This window comes from Puccinia triticina, chromosome 8A (genome assembly GCF_026914185.1).
Source record: "Puccinia triticina chromosome 8A, complete sequence".
NCBI classification, from domain to species: Eukaryota; Fungi; Basidiomycota; class Pucciniomycetes; order Pucciniales; family Pucciniaceae; genus Puccinia; species Puccinia triticina.
The window spans coordinates 381,045-396,886 of NC_070565.1; the positions used below are offsets into that span (position 1 = coordinate 381,045).

Here is a 15,842-nt window from a genome sequence, read left to right on the forward strand (position 1 = left end):
ACCTCAGTTGCCAAATGTCTGGACTGAATATCTCTGACGCAACAAACTCTGTGAAAGCCGCTGCCCAACAAACCGCCCCCGAGGCGGGTGAGGGGAGCCAAATGGCCCAATACCCCGTCACCCAAACCCAAGAGCCGGGCATAGATGAAAGCCAACAGGCCACATTGTCGCAGGCCCCAGGTCCGAACCCCAAGCCACCCAACGCAACAAAGACAGTGAAAGCGACCAAACCTACGACCCGCGCCGCAGCAAAAAGTAATGCCGTTACCCCGAGGGCGGAACCCACCCCGGGAGAACCTCCAAAAGGAATGCTCCACGACCCGGAGATCGCTGAGACACTTGGCCTGGTATGCGGTAAGCACCAGGAAACCAGACAGGAGAAGGAACCAAAACTGACCCTGAAATCGCAGGAGACCCCCCAATAGAACCAGCCTCAATCAAGAAAGAGCCGGCACCCATTGAAGTCAAAGAGGAGTCAAGCGCAGCAGCCAACTGCGAAGCTTGTACGATCCTTGTGGCGAAGATGGTACAAGCGGAAAAAGCTGGAGATGATGCAAAGGTTGATCGCTACATGAAAATTTACAAAGCTGTTCTGGCAGACCAGAAGACAGTGGTGAGATGCACCGAACCCATGATTGCCCAACCACCGGTCATCCCACAGAAAAGACCAGTAAAGCCCAGAAAAATAACACAAGTGCGGAACATCAAATTCATCACAGGACGGTCAAATTCCCACAATGACGGTGGCTTCCCCCCTTACTTCCAAAAACTTCTCCTTGAATGCAAAGGCCCGCTCCCCCTAACCATCTTCAAGAGAGAATGGAAAGAAAGAGCCCTAGCCAAACATTCAAAGAACCGACCAAATATTGAAGAAACGGCCTTGGAAAAGGAACTACGCTATCATGGCTTCCTGGTCCCAGACAAGTTCTCCCAGAACTTCTCCGACTGGACCCTCAACCACCGCTGCTTCCACCTCACCATGTGGGACAGATATCACTACCCGGTCCTTGCGGAATGGATTCTATCTCACAAGGAACACTGTGAACGTATCCACCGGAAACAAGGCTTCATGGTAGCCTTTATGTACAACATCAGGATTAGAAACAACACTTTTGCTTTCCAAGTTGAAGAAAACGGAGAAGAATTGTTTTCTGACATCTCCCAATTCAAACAAGAAACCACCAATGAAGCCATCTCCACCTGTCAAGACTTCAACGAGATAGGCCTCCAAAACAATCCATACGCAATTGGTGACGGCAAGGTCGGAGGCAACCTGATGAAAGGAATCCGACCTACAAAATCTAACAGGTCCAACCCTCCAGCCCATCCTAATCCACCAAAACCCAAGTCAATCCAGAAAGGGACCCCAGAGGATCCCTCCTCCATATTTCAAGGCCACAGCTCTCTTCCCCCCAAACCAGACCAAGGCCACGGCCCCCCCAGAAGCGGGTACAAAGGAAACAACTTCAACCCTAACCACACAGGTGGAAGCGTGAGAAATCACAACCACAACCAGTGAGTGGCACATCACCTGCCCCCCCCCCCCCCCGACCCCTTCCCTTTTACCCTCCCTAACTTCCATGTACCCTTGTTGCAGGATGGCCCCTTTCCAGATACCCCAAAGACGTTAATTCCCCCCTTCCATCCTCCTCTTCCCACCCCATGCAATTGTCCCTACTCTCCCATCTTGTTAACCCACACCCCACCATGTAATGGAGAAGTGAGAATCCCCCCCCCCTAACATGAATGAAGTCTAGAGATGGGCGCAAGTAACCCGTTGCGGGTATCCGCTATCCGCTGGAGGCCCTCGGGTACCCGCCAGCGGATGCGGATGTCTGAGATTCCGGCAGAATCCAGCGGGTACCCGTGTATTCCGGCGGGTATCCGCTCTCCCTAGGGTATGGGAGCTGCAGCGGTTGGCAGCCATAAAGCCGTTCTATGTTGCTGTCGATTGGGGGGAGTCCCTCCCGGTCGACAGCAACATACAATAGTTGACCGGGATGAGTCCTTCCCAGTCAACAGGCATATCGACCAGTCGACCGGGAGGAGTCCCTCCCGGTTGAAAACTAGACATACTAGTTGACCGGGAGGGACGACTATACACAACAGGCAACCGGGAGGAATCCCTCCCGGTCAACAACTATACACACCAGTCAACCGGGAGGAATCCCTCCTGGTTCACAAGTAGACATACCAGCTGATCGGGAGGGATTCCTCCCGGTCGACGACTATACACACCAGTCAACCGGGAGGAATTCCTCCCAGTTGACAGTCATAACAAGCAGTCGACTGGGAGGAGTCCCTCCCCATATCAAGGAGTCTCCCGGGAGGAGTCCCTCCCCATATCGAGCAGTTGACCGGGAGGAGTCCCTCCCGGTCAACAGCCATATCAAGCAGTTGACCGGGGGGTGTCCCTCCTGGACAACAGCATTATGCAGCAGTTGACCGGGAGGTGTCCCTCCTGGACGACAGCATTATGCAGCAGTTGACCAAGAGAAGTCCCCCCCAGTCAACAGCCAGGAGAAGTGCCTCCCGGTTGAAGCAGTCAACCGGTAAGCACGTTTTGAGGGGCGGGTATCCGCCCAGGCGCGCGGGTACCCGCTGTTGGATGCGGATGCCAGGAAATGGCTAAAATTGGCTGCGGGTATCCGAAAACGCACGGGTACCCGGATGCGCGAGCTTAACAAAGCCTCACTGTGAGAGCCCCGAAGGGGCAGCCCCGCAGGGTCTCTGTCTCACAGAGAGGCTTACCTGCAAAAACCTGTATCTGGCCTGAGAGCCCCAGGAATATCAGCCTGTATCAGGCTTTTTTTCACTCTTTTCATTTTTAAACATCAACCATTGGCCCGTTGAGGTCGCCCTTCTGGACTTAAGAAGTGCTTGGGAGTGCGCTTCTTCTGATGCAATTTGGGCCTTGTAGCTGCTGATATAATGCCTGATCCTCCCGGTTGAAATTTCCAATCATGGAGGAAAAGTGGCTGTGTAGGGAGTGAGATTTACTGTACAGAACTGTACAACTCTATTAGATGACCTCAAAGGATTCTTGGAAAGTGAGCTCCTTTGAGCCAATCTCCAGCTCATGGGAGGAGGGCATTGGTGGCATGCTTACCACCAATTTGAAGAGGAGATGCAGGTCTTTCACCGGTTCAAGAGGCGGGCAACATGCCCTCTGGGGAGTGGGGGATTTGGGGGCACAAAGTTGGCCACCTGCAAAAAACACCAACTGCACGCGGGGATCTCACGCCAGGAATCGTGGATTGCACGCAAGTCCCTCCCTGACAGGAGGTCGCACTTTGTGCAAGGCGCTTCGCGCCCCTGCCCCCCGGCAGGCGAGGGACTTGTGCTAAGTTCGCCGGATGCGAAGCGCCCATCTCTAATGAATTCTGTGCACCTCATTAGGGACAGATCGCCTGAGAACCCGAGCCACAGCAAGTGGAGAGCCACCCCTGAACCTGAGAGGAACACCCCGAGTCCCCCACAGTGGCCTACTCGTGTAACTTACGAGATGGATATTGAGGAGTTGAGGAAAGCTCTAAACCGAGCAGGCCTAGCGGAGAAGTACAGCGACGTCATTCGCGGCTTCAAAGAAGGTTTCCACCAAGGGATCCCAGAACACGACCTGCGTCCCGGAATCCCATACTACACCCCACCAAACCACCAAGGTGCCTTGTTAGTGAGAGAAAAAATCAAAACCACCATTGCAAAAGAGATCGCGGCAGGAAGGATGTTTGGGCCGTTCTCTCACAAACAACTGATGGAACAATATAGCTTCTTCCAAACAAACCCTTTAGGCGCCGCGATAAACGGTGACAGGTAAATTTGCCCAATAAATGACCTGTTGTTCCCTCGGAACGACCCCAAGATCCCTTCGGTTAATTTTTTCGTGGACAAACTCAATTACATGACAACTTGGGATGATTTTGAAGCAAAATCACGTTTCTTCTGCAGCCAAACCCAGCCGTTACTCTTAGCAATCTTTGACTGGGAGAAGGCTTACTGCCAGATCCCTAAATCCAAAGACCAGTGGCGCTATTTGATGGTCAAAGACTTCAACGGGGGAATTCTCATTGACAAACAAATTGCATTTGGCGGAGTAGCGGGATGTGGATCATTCGGCAGACCAGCAGACACCTGGAAAGAACTGATGCAGAAAGAGTTTGACCTGGTCAACATCTTCCGATGGGTTGACAACAACCTCTTTGTCAAGACAACCCACATATATAGTTCTTTCTTCCCACATTCTGATGAAAAGTATTGGTTCCTTGAGCTCACTCTCCAACAGGTTACACTTCAAGGATAATTGAATTCCCCAAAAAAATTACTTAAAGTTTGAGGTTGGGAAAATCATTGAAAAAGATCACTCCCTACTGAAAAAAAAATGCTAACTGAGCGTGCTCAGCCAAAAAAAAAAAAGTGTCAGACTGAGTAAAAAACAATGGGGCACATTTTTGGGGTGATTTGTTGGAGGGGCCTGCATGAGGCCCGCATGGGCCCCTACCAAGCCCATTGGGCCCATTGAAAAAATAGCACTTGTTTGGAATTCCCATGCTCTGCTAAAATGTGAAATGGGTCAAACTGAATAAAAAACAAGGGGGCACATTTTTGGGGAGATTTTTTGGACAGGCCTGAATGAGGCCCACATGGCCCCCACAAAGCCCACTGGGCCCATTGAAAGAGTAGCCTTGGTTAAGAAAGCATATGCTCAGCTAAGAAATAAAAATGTGTCAGACTGAGTAATAAACCTGGGGGCACATTTTTGGGGAGGCTTTTTGGACGGGCCTGCATCAGGCCCGTACAAGCCAACAAGCTTACTAGGGAAAGGGATGGGCCTGGACATACCTTCTGTGAGTGCACAAATGTCATACAGATGTCAGAAGCCCTTCAATATCTTCTTTTGATTATTGGTCAATTGGTGCTGTTCTGAAACATCATATGAGCATTCTTAACAGACTACTTTTGGGTTGGCCCAGCCAGCTTTGGGTGGGCGCGTAAGGGCCTGATGCAGGTCTGTCAATAAGCCCTCCCCAATGCCAGTAGGAATCCTGCCGTCCTGCTTGGCTGAGAGGGGCTGTTAGGAGCAGTCCCTTGTCTTGGCAAGCTTATCCAGCTTGGAGAGCTGGTCACATATCCAGCTCCCTGAGTGGACTCACCTCTTTGATGGAAGGCATTCCTCTGATCAACAAGGTGTACAAAAATCCAACAGGAGGGATTGATTCCTTCAGTCATAGGTGTGTAAACCTTCTTAACCACATTGATTCCTCTGGTGGAAGAGTTTTACATAAATCCAACAGGAGGGATTTATTCCTGTGGTCAGAGGTATGTACACCTTGACGGCAGGTATTCCTCTGGTCAAAGAGGTATGTACACCTGCTTGACCAGAGGGATCCCTCTGGTAAAAGAGATGTACATAGCTCTTGAACAGGAATCCCTCCATCAGAGGGGGGGTATGCCTCCTCAGCCAGGGGGATTCCTCCAGTCAAAGAGGCAGTGCACCTCTTTGACAGGAGGAATCCCTACAATTGAGGACTGTGATTGGAGGCATTTCCCCAGTAAGAGATGTGCAATTGTTGGAATTTCTCCAGCCAGAGCCTCAGAAGTCAATTTGACTTGCAGCACAGCAGTTATACTGTTGTATTACGTGTAATCCAACAATAAAAATGTGGTGCAAACAAGACAACCTGTGGGTCACAGATGTATGGTGAGTACTTTTACCAAATACTTGACTTTTGTTCATTCCAAGATCCTGGCACCTGCACCCACACCTGGCAACTGTACATGAGTACTTGTTGTAAGCCTGAAAGTACTACTCTACAGGTGCTGTGTACTTGCCAAGGAGTACTTTTTGTAATCCCTATGAATAAGCATGTCTTGCACTGCTTCAACAGATGGCATGTTTGATGGTTACAGAAGAAGATATGCCTGGAAGTATCTCAATTGCCACAGCCTTGTGTTGATACAACACTACAAGAAAAACTCTGGAAACTGCTAGCAGTTGAGATGCAGAAGCTCAAAGGAAGCTTGAGGTCATACTCAAGCCTTTCTCAAAGTTTATTTCAACCAAGGGTGAATGCACAGTCACTGTGCAACGTGCACAGTGACTGTGCATGAAAGGGTATGATGTACTTATGTGGAGTTACAATGGCAGTTACCCTGGAGTATGCCACGTGTCAACTGCTGGCAGTTTCTAGAGTTTTTCTTGCAGTGCAAGCATGACTAGAGCAGAGATTGATATTGGTTGAACATGACATCAAGCTAGCACATAACTGAGTTAAAACTGAGGCAAAGCTCACATCCGGCAGACTTCCTGAAAGAAGTTACCATCTGGCACTCTCTGGAGAGTGTGACCATTCCCCAGGTGTGCCATTTTTGTGCCTACCATTTTGGGTTTTTGCCAAAAAAAAATCATACATTTTCATTACAGTTTGGAATCAATCTGGGGGGAGAATAGAGCTGGAGAGGTATAGGTGCTTTGTGGGCTTCCTCTCTGGGGAAAAAGAAAAAGATATAAGAGTACATACTTTTAAGAAAATATGTGGCTATGGAGATTCTTGAGGTATCTCTAGAGTTTACTTTAATGGGTATACTAAGCTAATATTAGAAAAAGGAATATCAAGCTTGGCTTCTTGCCTCATCTGATTTATTACCATAAGCAAGGCTAATGAATTTTGTCCAGTCATCTGTATTTCTGGTACAGGATCTGATGAGGAACAAAAGGTATGACCAAAGAGGGCAGAAATATGGTGAGGCTGAGTTGGAGTTGAGTAAAGCAGAGAACAAAGATGAAACAGTGGAAATTCACAGTCAAGGGGTTAAGGCTGAAGCTGCCATGTGGATGGAAATTTCTGGAAAGAGGATGGAAGCAAAGGAGGTGGAGAGACAATGAAAAAAGGGATGAAAAAGCCAAAAGAAAATATTATATATCACATGAAAGGCTGATAAGGGAGAGGCTGAAACCAAGGAGAAAAGGGGGTAACAAAGCTGGGATCTCTATAGTAATTACATGGCTGGATAAATCTAGAATGGGAACTGTCATGCTGGACTGGGAATAGATGAAATATGATGATTTTATAGGTGGGTATCCAGAAGGTGTGGGAAAGGGGAATAGTGAAATTGAGGGCCTGCTTGTTGGTGTGGTCCTGGTCTTGATCCTTGAAGGAGGTGGGGGCTTGAGTAGTCCAGAGGGGTTTATATCAAGGTGAAAAAGCTTTGTTTTTGGAGCCATATCCAGGATTGGCTTACCACAACTGTCATTTACAGGGGGCTTCCTGTATCCTGCATCAACACTGGTGTTAAATGCATACCAATTCTGGTGTTACTTGCATGAAATATGATGTACATGTTTGTTTGGCCCCCACAGGCTATTTTTTTAGTCATATGTAGATATGTAAATTACTCAACCTTAACTGGTATTCTACAAGCCCAGCCATCCCTTGTATATCCTCTCTGACTGTATGGTTATATTAATGTGGGTTACATGGTGGGTGGGCCATGTCAGAAAAGGCCCATGAACTTGGAGGAAACACCCCAAAGCTATGCATGCCCATCAGTTTCAGGGTATGCGCAAAGAAAAATGTGTACGGTTGCCAGTATGGGAAGTCCAACAGGCATCTTTGGATACTAAAGCTGAAATGTGCTGTCATAAATCCCTGGTGCAATTGGTGTTGGTCGGCCCCAGGGCTTGCATACTTTTTAGTTTGCAAAAACATCTGTTGTTCCTTTTCAATGGAAAATTTAAAATATGCTTTAGACAGATTAGTTTGCACAAAAGTTTTGCGCAAAGTTTTTACGCATAGGATAAATCATTCAGAACCAGATTTAAGTGGATTTCAAAATGAAAATAGAACGCAAAACTGTTTGAATATAGGGGAATGTAGATACCTATATTGTCCCCAATAATGTAAATTTGTGCATGTAAAGCTGGTGAATTAATTTTATGTTTATCCAACAAAATAAGACGCAATGTTCATGAAAATGCCATGCAAAACTGCACTAGAGGCCAAGGCGGCTTTGCTGCTGCAAAGCCCGGGTTCACTTGGGTGGCCTCCCCTGTTCATGATCTTTTACTGCGTGAATTGGCCTATGTAGTGAGAGTCCAGATATGACTGTATTATCAAAATTTATTTGAAAGATACTTAGGAGCTTGTTGTGCACAGGAATTTTTGTGGACTTGACGTCTCTTGACGACGACGTCAAGCCCCCCTCCGTCTGTTGCTCAACCAGTTGTTGCGGTAGAGGAAGGTACTTTTTGGTGAGCTTGGTGACAGGCAGCCTTTCAGATCTTCACTTGGAGGATGTCACCTTTCAGCTAAACCTGCAGGCTGCTGGGCGCTGTATGTATTCAGAGGCCTCATTTCCTTTTCAGCAACAACTGCTACACCACGGGTGCACTAAAAGTTTCTGAGGTGGTCTTGAGAACCAAATTGGTTGGATAGTGGTTTTCAGGACCGAATTGGTCTGAATTTGGTTTGGGAACCCATCTGGTTACCAATTTGGTTCCCAGAACCATTTTGTGAGAGAGTGACCACCGTCCTCTAAGAGATTTGGTTTTCAGAACCAATCTCGCAACCTTTTCCCAAATGTTGTGGGATTGGTTCTGGAAACCAAAATGGTTGTGATAAATGTTTGCAAAACCAAAAAGGGTTAGCGCAGCGGTTCTGTGAACCAATGGAAGTTCCCAGAAATATTTTTTGGAACCATCCTTACGTACATGGGCAGGCAGTCTGACAACTGCAAACGTGGCAAGCTGGGGACTGCGGGCCGCGCAGCGACTTATACCATCTAAATATTTAGAGCATCCACCACCGTCTAGGTAAATCTTTAGGTAGCCAGCGAGTCCCGCGAGGCTCGGTTGCTTAGCTAAAGAAAAAACTCACCCTCATTGCTAGGTAGCGGCTCGGTAGACAACACCAATTTAGATAAAGACACCACCACCACCCTGGTGTCTACATACATAAATATGTACACCCCTCTTTAAGCAACACACAGGACCCTGGAAACCCCCTATAAATGGGGGTAATGTAAAATCCGGAATTTCACCAAAATTCATACATTTTTTGACTCCATTAATACACGTTTCATGCCTACGCTCAGGGGATTTCCCAGTTTTTCATACATTTTTAATGCCTACCATTTTTTTTCCCCGTGGGGGGCACCAAGCCTGCTTTCCTTGCAGCTAGAAATTTCTGCGAGCTTCAGGGGCACCAGTATGGGTAAATACACAAAGGAAAACAACAAAATCAGAATTTATTGAATTACTGTAAGTTTTACTAACTATAACCAACTGGAACTTCACTTACTTGTTGAGATTTGACTTGAGGAAGGTGAAGTTGAGAGGCGAGTAGGAGGGGTTGAAAGAGGAGCAATGATCTTTAGGATTTGGGAACACTTGATCTTTGATGTTAGAGCTCTGACTCAATGATTTTATTTCATACTTGAGGAGCGGACATGTATACACAACTAGAGAGCCCCCTGCACAAGATCCAGAGGGGGCCTAACAGCATGTAACAAACAAGACAAAATGAACTAACATCTGTAACAAGTCAGTGACAGGAACAAGAACCGGGACTGGAGACTGGGGACAGGACAGGAACTGAGACTGGGGACAGGACAGGAACTGAGACTGGGGACAGGACAGGAACTGAGACTGGGGACAGGACAGGAACTGGAACAGGGAACAGAACAGGAACAGGAACAGGAACAGGAGCAGGCAACAAAGGGTAGTTACGCTACGTGTAACGCGTAGATAACGGTAACGTAACAGAATTTTTGCCGTTATCTACGCGTTACGCGTAACGGCGGTGCGATTACGTTAGCGCACCATATTAAGCCCTTTTTTTTTATTCTCGTTGCGTTATCCGGGCGCGCGGAGCCCCTGAGAATGGGCAAAAAATTAGGCTAAAAAAGCCTTAAATGGTCAGTTATCGCGTTATCCGGGGGATAACGCGATAACGGGCCTCAAAAATTAGGCCTGTTACGTTACGCGCGGGGCCTGAAATGTACCTGTTACTAGTAAAGTAACGGGGGGCCCAGATAACGGGGGTAGTTACGTTACCAAAATCGTGTGGATAACGCAATGTAACGCAACTACCCTTTGTTGGAACAGGAACAAGAACAGGGACAGGAACTGGAACTGGAACATGAACAGGGACAGGAACATGAAAATAAAGAAAGTGAGCAGACTAAAGTTCTCAGATTCTGACACGGTCCTTTATTATGATCGCATATTTCCCGTAGATCAATTCATTTGTTTTTGAGATTGTATCATCTTGGGCAAGCAGCTGAGCATACACATCAACATTTGTTGATGTGTTTTGCACGTCGGACAGGTTGAATTGAACTTGTATGTTCCAGCGGTGCATTCTAGAGATCGATGATTGCTGTGAGGTGTTTTCCTTGAGGACAAGAGCAACCAGCTTACTACATTCACTTGGTTGAAGAGATTCATACTCCTTTGATTCAGAACAATCCGGAGCAGCTAGAAGAAATTTTTTTTGTTTGACTTTCTCGTTGCCAGAATGACGGTGTTGATTCTGTGTATCATGTTCCTTGCGCAGCTCAATCATCAATTCACAGTTTAATTTATGAGCACCCCCGTCGGAACTCATGACAGCAAGTTGTTGTTTATCTTCGCTTCGCTCAGCAAGAAAATCAGCTGATAGAGCTGGATCTTTATGTTGGATTGGATTGAGAAGATTTGCTATTGACATGCGAGTCTGACTAGCTATCTGTTCATGTTTGTCATCGATGTCGATGTGTTGGTAGGCCGAGTCAACTTGTTGCTTCTCTCCAATGGAGATGGCCGCCTCGTGCATGATGTCAGAGATAGCTATCTATGCATGCAATAGTCCAATTTGGGCAAAACAGAAAACCCAGGTGCATATCAAGGGGGGCCAAGGGGCTCCAAGGGGTACATGTACATGACAAGGGAGGCCAGGAGGGTACAGGGGGGGGGGGGGGGGGGGGGGGGGTTGCTGTCAAGGGGGGGGGGGGGTTGCTGTCAAGGGGGGGGGGTCGCTGTTGAGGGGGGGGGGGGGGTTGCTGCAACGGTGGGTCGCTACTTTACGGTTATTGATATCGTAACGTTATCGTAGCGATTTTTGGTCCCTTTACGCTAACCGGAGCGGTAGCAATGGGGAAATGTGGTGCAATATTGATATCGCACCGGGCGGGTGTTTTTTTTTTCAAGGCCGCTACAATACCTATGGGCAGAGCAGCAGGTATTCATCAACATATTGAGCAAGAAAAGGCCATTTCAGGGCTGATTTGGCCTTTCACTGCTCAATAAAGTGTTGCTCTGCTTGATAAGGGCCAATTTGACCCTTAATTGCTTAATAAAATGTTAATTTTCTCAATAACACGTTACTTTACTAGTAACGGCTGTACAAAAAAACGCCAGTTACGATAACTGTGACGCGGCAATCCGCGCGCTAGCGTTAACAATAACTGTAAAAATGTTAGGCGCAGCTCGCTACTTTACTCTACAGCCCCGGTTATCGTAGAGTAAAGTAGCGACCCACCGTTGGTTGCTGCCGACGGGGGGGGGCAAAAAATGAGGAGCTTTTCCTGTGGACTAACATACATTTCTCATTACTACCCTCTTATCCACTGGATGTTTAACATACATTTGAGATGCGTACGTTGAACCCAAAAAAAGGCCATTCATACACTTTTCATGCATACCATTTTTGGGTTTTTCCAAAAAATTCATACATTTTCATTACCCCCATTTATAGGGGGTTTCCAGGGTCCTCGGCACACACAATGGTCATCCTATTGATCATGACCTGTCATCCTACTGGTCACATTGGTGACCGGTCATCCTATCAGTCGCATCAATGACCGGTCATTGTATCGACGGTCACATTGATGACCAGTCATCCTATCGGTCACATCGATGACCGGTCATCCTATCGGTCGCATTGATGACTGGTCATTGTATTGGTCACAGCAATGACCGGTCATCGTATCGGTCACATCAATGACCGGTCATTGTATTGGTCACATCAATGACCGGTCATTGTATCGGTCACATCAATGACCGGTCATCCTGTATTGAACAACATGACGGTCATCCGATTGGATGCCCGGTCATCCTATTGATCACCGGTCACATCGATGACCGGTCATCCTAGTTTTGTTATGACTGGTCATCGTATTGATGCCCGGTCTATCAATGACCGGGCATCCTATTAATACCCAGTCTATCGATTACCAGTCGGTCTGACCAATATATTGATGACCGGTCGTTGTATCAATGACCGTTATGTTATGAGCGGTCTATCAATGACTGGTCATCGTATTGACGCCCTGGCATCCTATTGATGCCCGGTCTTTCAATGGCCGGTCCTCCTGTTGATAGTTGTTATGTACATGCCGGTCTATCGATGACAGGTCATCCAAGTTTTTTTTTGTTGGTGGAGGCCCGGAGGGGGGGGGGGGGGTAAGGGTTATACACATGCAGCTATGTAGGATTATGTAGGCTCTGCAAAATCTTCCTTACGGAGGCTCTTTAGCGGTGGGTAAATCTAGCGAGCCTTTAAAGATTTACCGAACAACCATTTAGCTAAAGAGCCCTAAAGAGGGCACGGGGGTGTAAAATCCCTTACATACTCTGTAAATCTGCCTTACCGAGCGGGTTTACAGAGACGGTGGTGGATGCTCTTATGTCCGACCGGCCATTTGGAAACGTCCCCCAGTTGCTTCCTCCGACCGGAGACTTAAAAATCCCCTCAGTTGCTTCCATCCTTTGTCCCTCTTGTCCACGCACTCCATACCAGGCATTGCCCATCCCACATCTTGTCTTGCCCTGTCGCCTGTCCCGCTGATTGCCTTGTTTCTTGTCGCACATAGTCAGAGTCGAGAGAACTAGCGAGGATGTGCAATTCCGATCAAGACAAACCGTTGTCACCAGAACTGCCTTCCTCATCTTTTTTTATTATTTTGCAGCAGAGGAGAGAGAGAGCCAGCAAGCAAAGGATGATTGGGACTGTTTTCGGGCACCATCGACAACTGGCGGTTATTCTGACGATGTGCAATCTTGGCTGGATGCTGACAAATGGTGCAAGTCTGCGGCGGCAGTATCCCGACGACGGCGACATCCGCGGGTCTAGACTGGGGAGGGCAACAAGCGACGGACGACTGTGCGGTTCCGGGCGGAGACAATCGGGCCAAGGCCAATGCGCAAGTGGATCCGGCGCCTCCATTTCGTCCATCGCCATGCCCCGCCCGCCCTCCAGACCGCCCTTGCCCTCCCTCCCACCGCACTCATGAAGGACGGCTACGTCGTCTCCCCCTCCCACGTCTCCGACGGCGGCGGCCCCAAGGGCGCATGCAGCTGGGAAAGCTCTGGCTGTCTGAGGACGCCCGAGCGCGGGTTCAACGGGTCCTTCGATATCGTCCACCCGGATCCCGGCTCGTGGGTTGTCAACTTTGATGATGGGTAACATCCATCCTTCTCTTCCCCCTCTTTGTTTGCCCAGATCCTTATCCCTCCCTCTCTCTCCCTTTCGTCCAGTCCGCTGTCTCCGTCCGAGACCCTGTACAAGATCCTCGATGACTTCAACCTCAAGGCGACGCACTTCTGGGTCCGTCCCTCTTTCCCTCTCTCTCCCCTTGTTGTCGCACACAAAGCCCACTCCGGGGCCGTTGGCCCGCTGCCCGTCTGCTTGGAGGGTGGCCAGTCCGTGGTATCAGCAGTAGTTTTCTATGTACATAGTTTATGTATTTAAGTGCACAGGTTAAATGTAATGCAAGGATTCTCGAAATTGTTCAAACCAAATTGGTTTGCACAAATGTTTCCTGGAACCAAAGATAGTCCAAGGATGTTTTTAACAACCAAATTATGGTTATTGAAACCATTTGGCTCACCAATGTTGGTTATCCAAACGGATTGGCAAACAAAAATGGTTTCAGGAACCATTTGGCTGACCAATCTTGATTTTTCAAACCAAATTGCCAACCAAAATAGTTTCTGCAACCTTTTGGTCAACCAATTTGGGTTTTCAAAACTTTTTGGCCAACCAAATTGGTTTTCAATGCTCATCAGCCAACCAAATTGGTTTTGATAACCATTTGAAGTGGTTTCAAGAATATTTCTTTGACCAAATCAGTTTTTGAGATATTTTCAGAACCACCTGAGGTGGTTATGAGAATATTTTAAAAATATCTGAAAATGGTTAGTCCGACTCGTTCCTCAGGACGTCCAGGACTGAGTGTATTGGAAATATTTTGAAAACCATTCAAATTGGTTTGCAAAATATTTTTTTGCACCTGTGGTGTATATACTGGAGAAGCTGCTACTTGGAGAGCATGGCAGCGGTGTCTCACCAACGCATGCCATGGAAGTCTCAATTTGCAATGGATTTGCCACTTTTTTTTCTTCAATTGACATCTCAAGTTAATCTCAGTTGACCCACTTATGTGTAATGCATCTTTGTAGATCTTTGTACTCCATAAGGAAGATCAGCGATAGAATCTACATATTTATTTAATATATATTTGAACGTGCTGGTCGGAAAGGAATTTCGAAACTGAGTGAGTGGGTCTAGTCCCTGGTGTGAAAGTTCGTATAGCAACAATTATTACCAGAATTACGCAATTGTACTTTAAAGTGCGGCCGGTACACCTCATCCCTGGTGGGAACAAGTATAACATTTCGTCATTCGTGACAGGGGGCCACCTGCGTCTGGCAGAAACGAGAATGCTTTTTCGCGAGGCTTGTTTCTACAAATTGCAGGTTGGAAAGTTTATGTCGGGAACCTATATATCTCCCATGTTGCAACTACGGTTTGCTTGAAACAGAGCAAGAAAACCAAAAATGAAGCAGAAAGAGGAAACGAAAAGGAGAGCAAGAGTAAAAATAGAGACGTTCCATCTCCTGGACTAAGTGAACGGAAAATTACATAAATACAGCCAGTGTAGTGCTAAACAATGATCCGCCTTCGCTGGGGACGGGAAAGATGAATGGGGGAGAGCGCGCATGATCTTAAACATGGACTAAGAATACAAAACAATTTAGAAGGGTAATGTCAAGAGTACTTCAATAAAGTCATGGGGTGATCTATTTGTTGTCGTAAATCCCGTGGGCATGTTTCGCGCGCTTGATCACACCAAGTGAGCCAGTGTCCGATCCAGGCACGCGCGCGTGAAGGATATGTAAGAAAAAACGTAAATGAAAGGTTTAGCTTCTGGTTTTCTTTTTGACAAAGCTTCAATATGGGAAAGGGTGGAGAACAGGCTCACGTAGTGGGCCAGTTCATCTTCATGCTGATGGTTGGCAAAGCGAAGTCAAAAGAGGAGGTGGGTGTTCAAATACTCGTTAGTTTGGGGCATACTTCAATTGGCATTCTCCAACTGATACTTACTGCTTCGAAGCTTTGCTTGCAAACCGGACAGACATATACGACCGACAGGATCATCTTAAAAGCTTCTTGAATAGATGAGCTGGAATTTTAGATGCAGCAAGAATAAGTTGTTTTGCCTGGTATCCTCGTTGGAGAAAACAAATCCTTCGATGAGGATAGATATACCAAGAGACCGCTTACATCATATTGAGGTTAGTTGACTCTAGCTAGGTTGAAGTGGCTAGGAGCGGATGCGAGACTGGATGATTCTGGTGGAACAAGGGATGGAAGTCGAGAGGTGTCCGTCCGGCGAACAACAGAGAGTAATTTATGTAACGGTAGGGCTGAAGGTCACAGGATCCTAGGTGCTTGTGTACTACGTAGCAGGGTGCAGAATCAATCTATCACAAATGTTTATTGAGCGGAACGCAAGCTTCCTTTTTTTCTAGTGACCTCTTTAGGATGGATGGGTATTATTTATGTATAGCACGAATAGAGGTA

General features: G+C 47.3%; 1 protein-coding gene across 1 annotated transcript; it reads left to right on the plus strand.

Annotated features, from left to right (window-relative positions):
* Positions 1 to 13,175: 13,175 nt before the first annotated feature.
* On the plus strand, positions 13,176 to 14,470 carry PtA15_8A40 (uncharacterized protein; the record flags this gene model as incomplete). The annotated part of the gene is made up of 3 exons (XM_053171837.1): positions 13,176 to 13,438; positions 13,514 to 13,583; positions 14,438 to 14,470. The coding sequence occupies 3 exons, from the start codon at positions 13,176 to 13,178 to the stop codon at positions 14,468 to 14,470; spliced, it is 366 nt and encodes a 121-aa protein (XP_053022694.1).
* Positions 14,471 to 15,842: the final 1,372 nt, after the last annotated feature.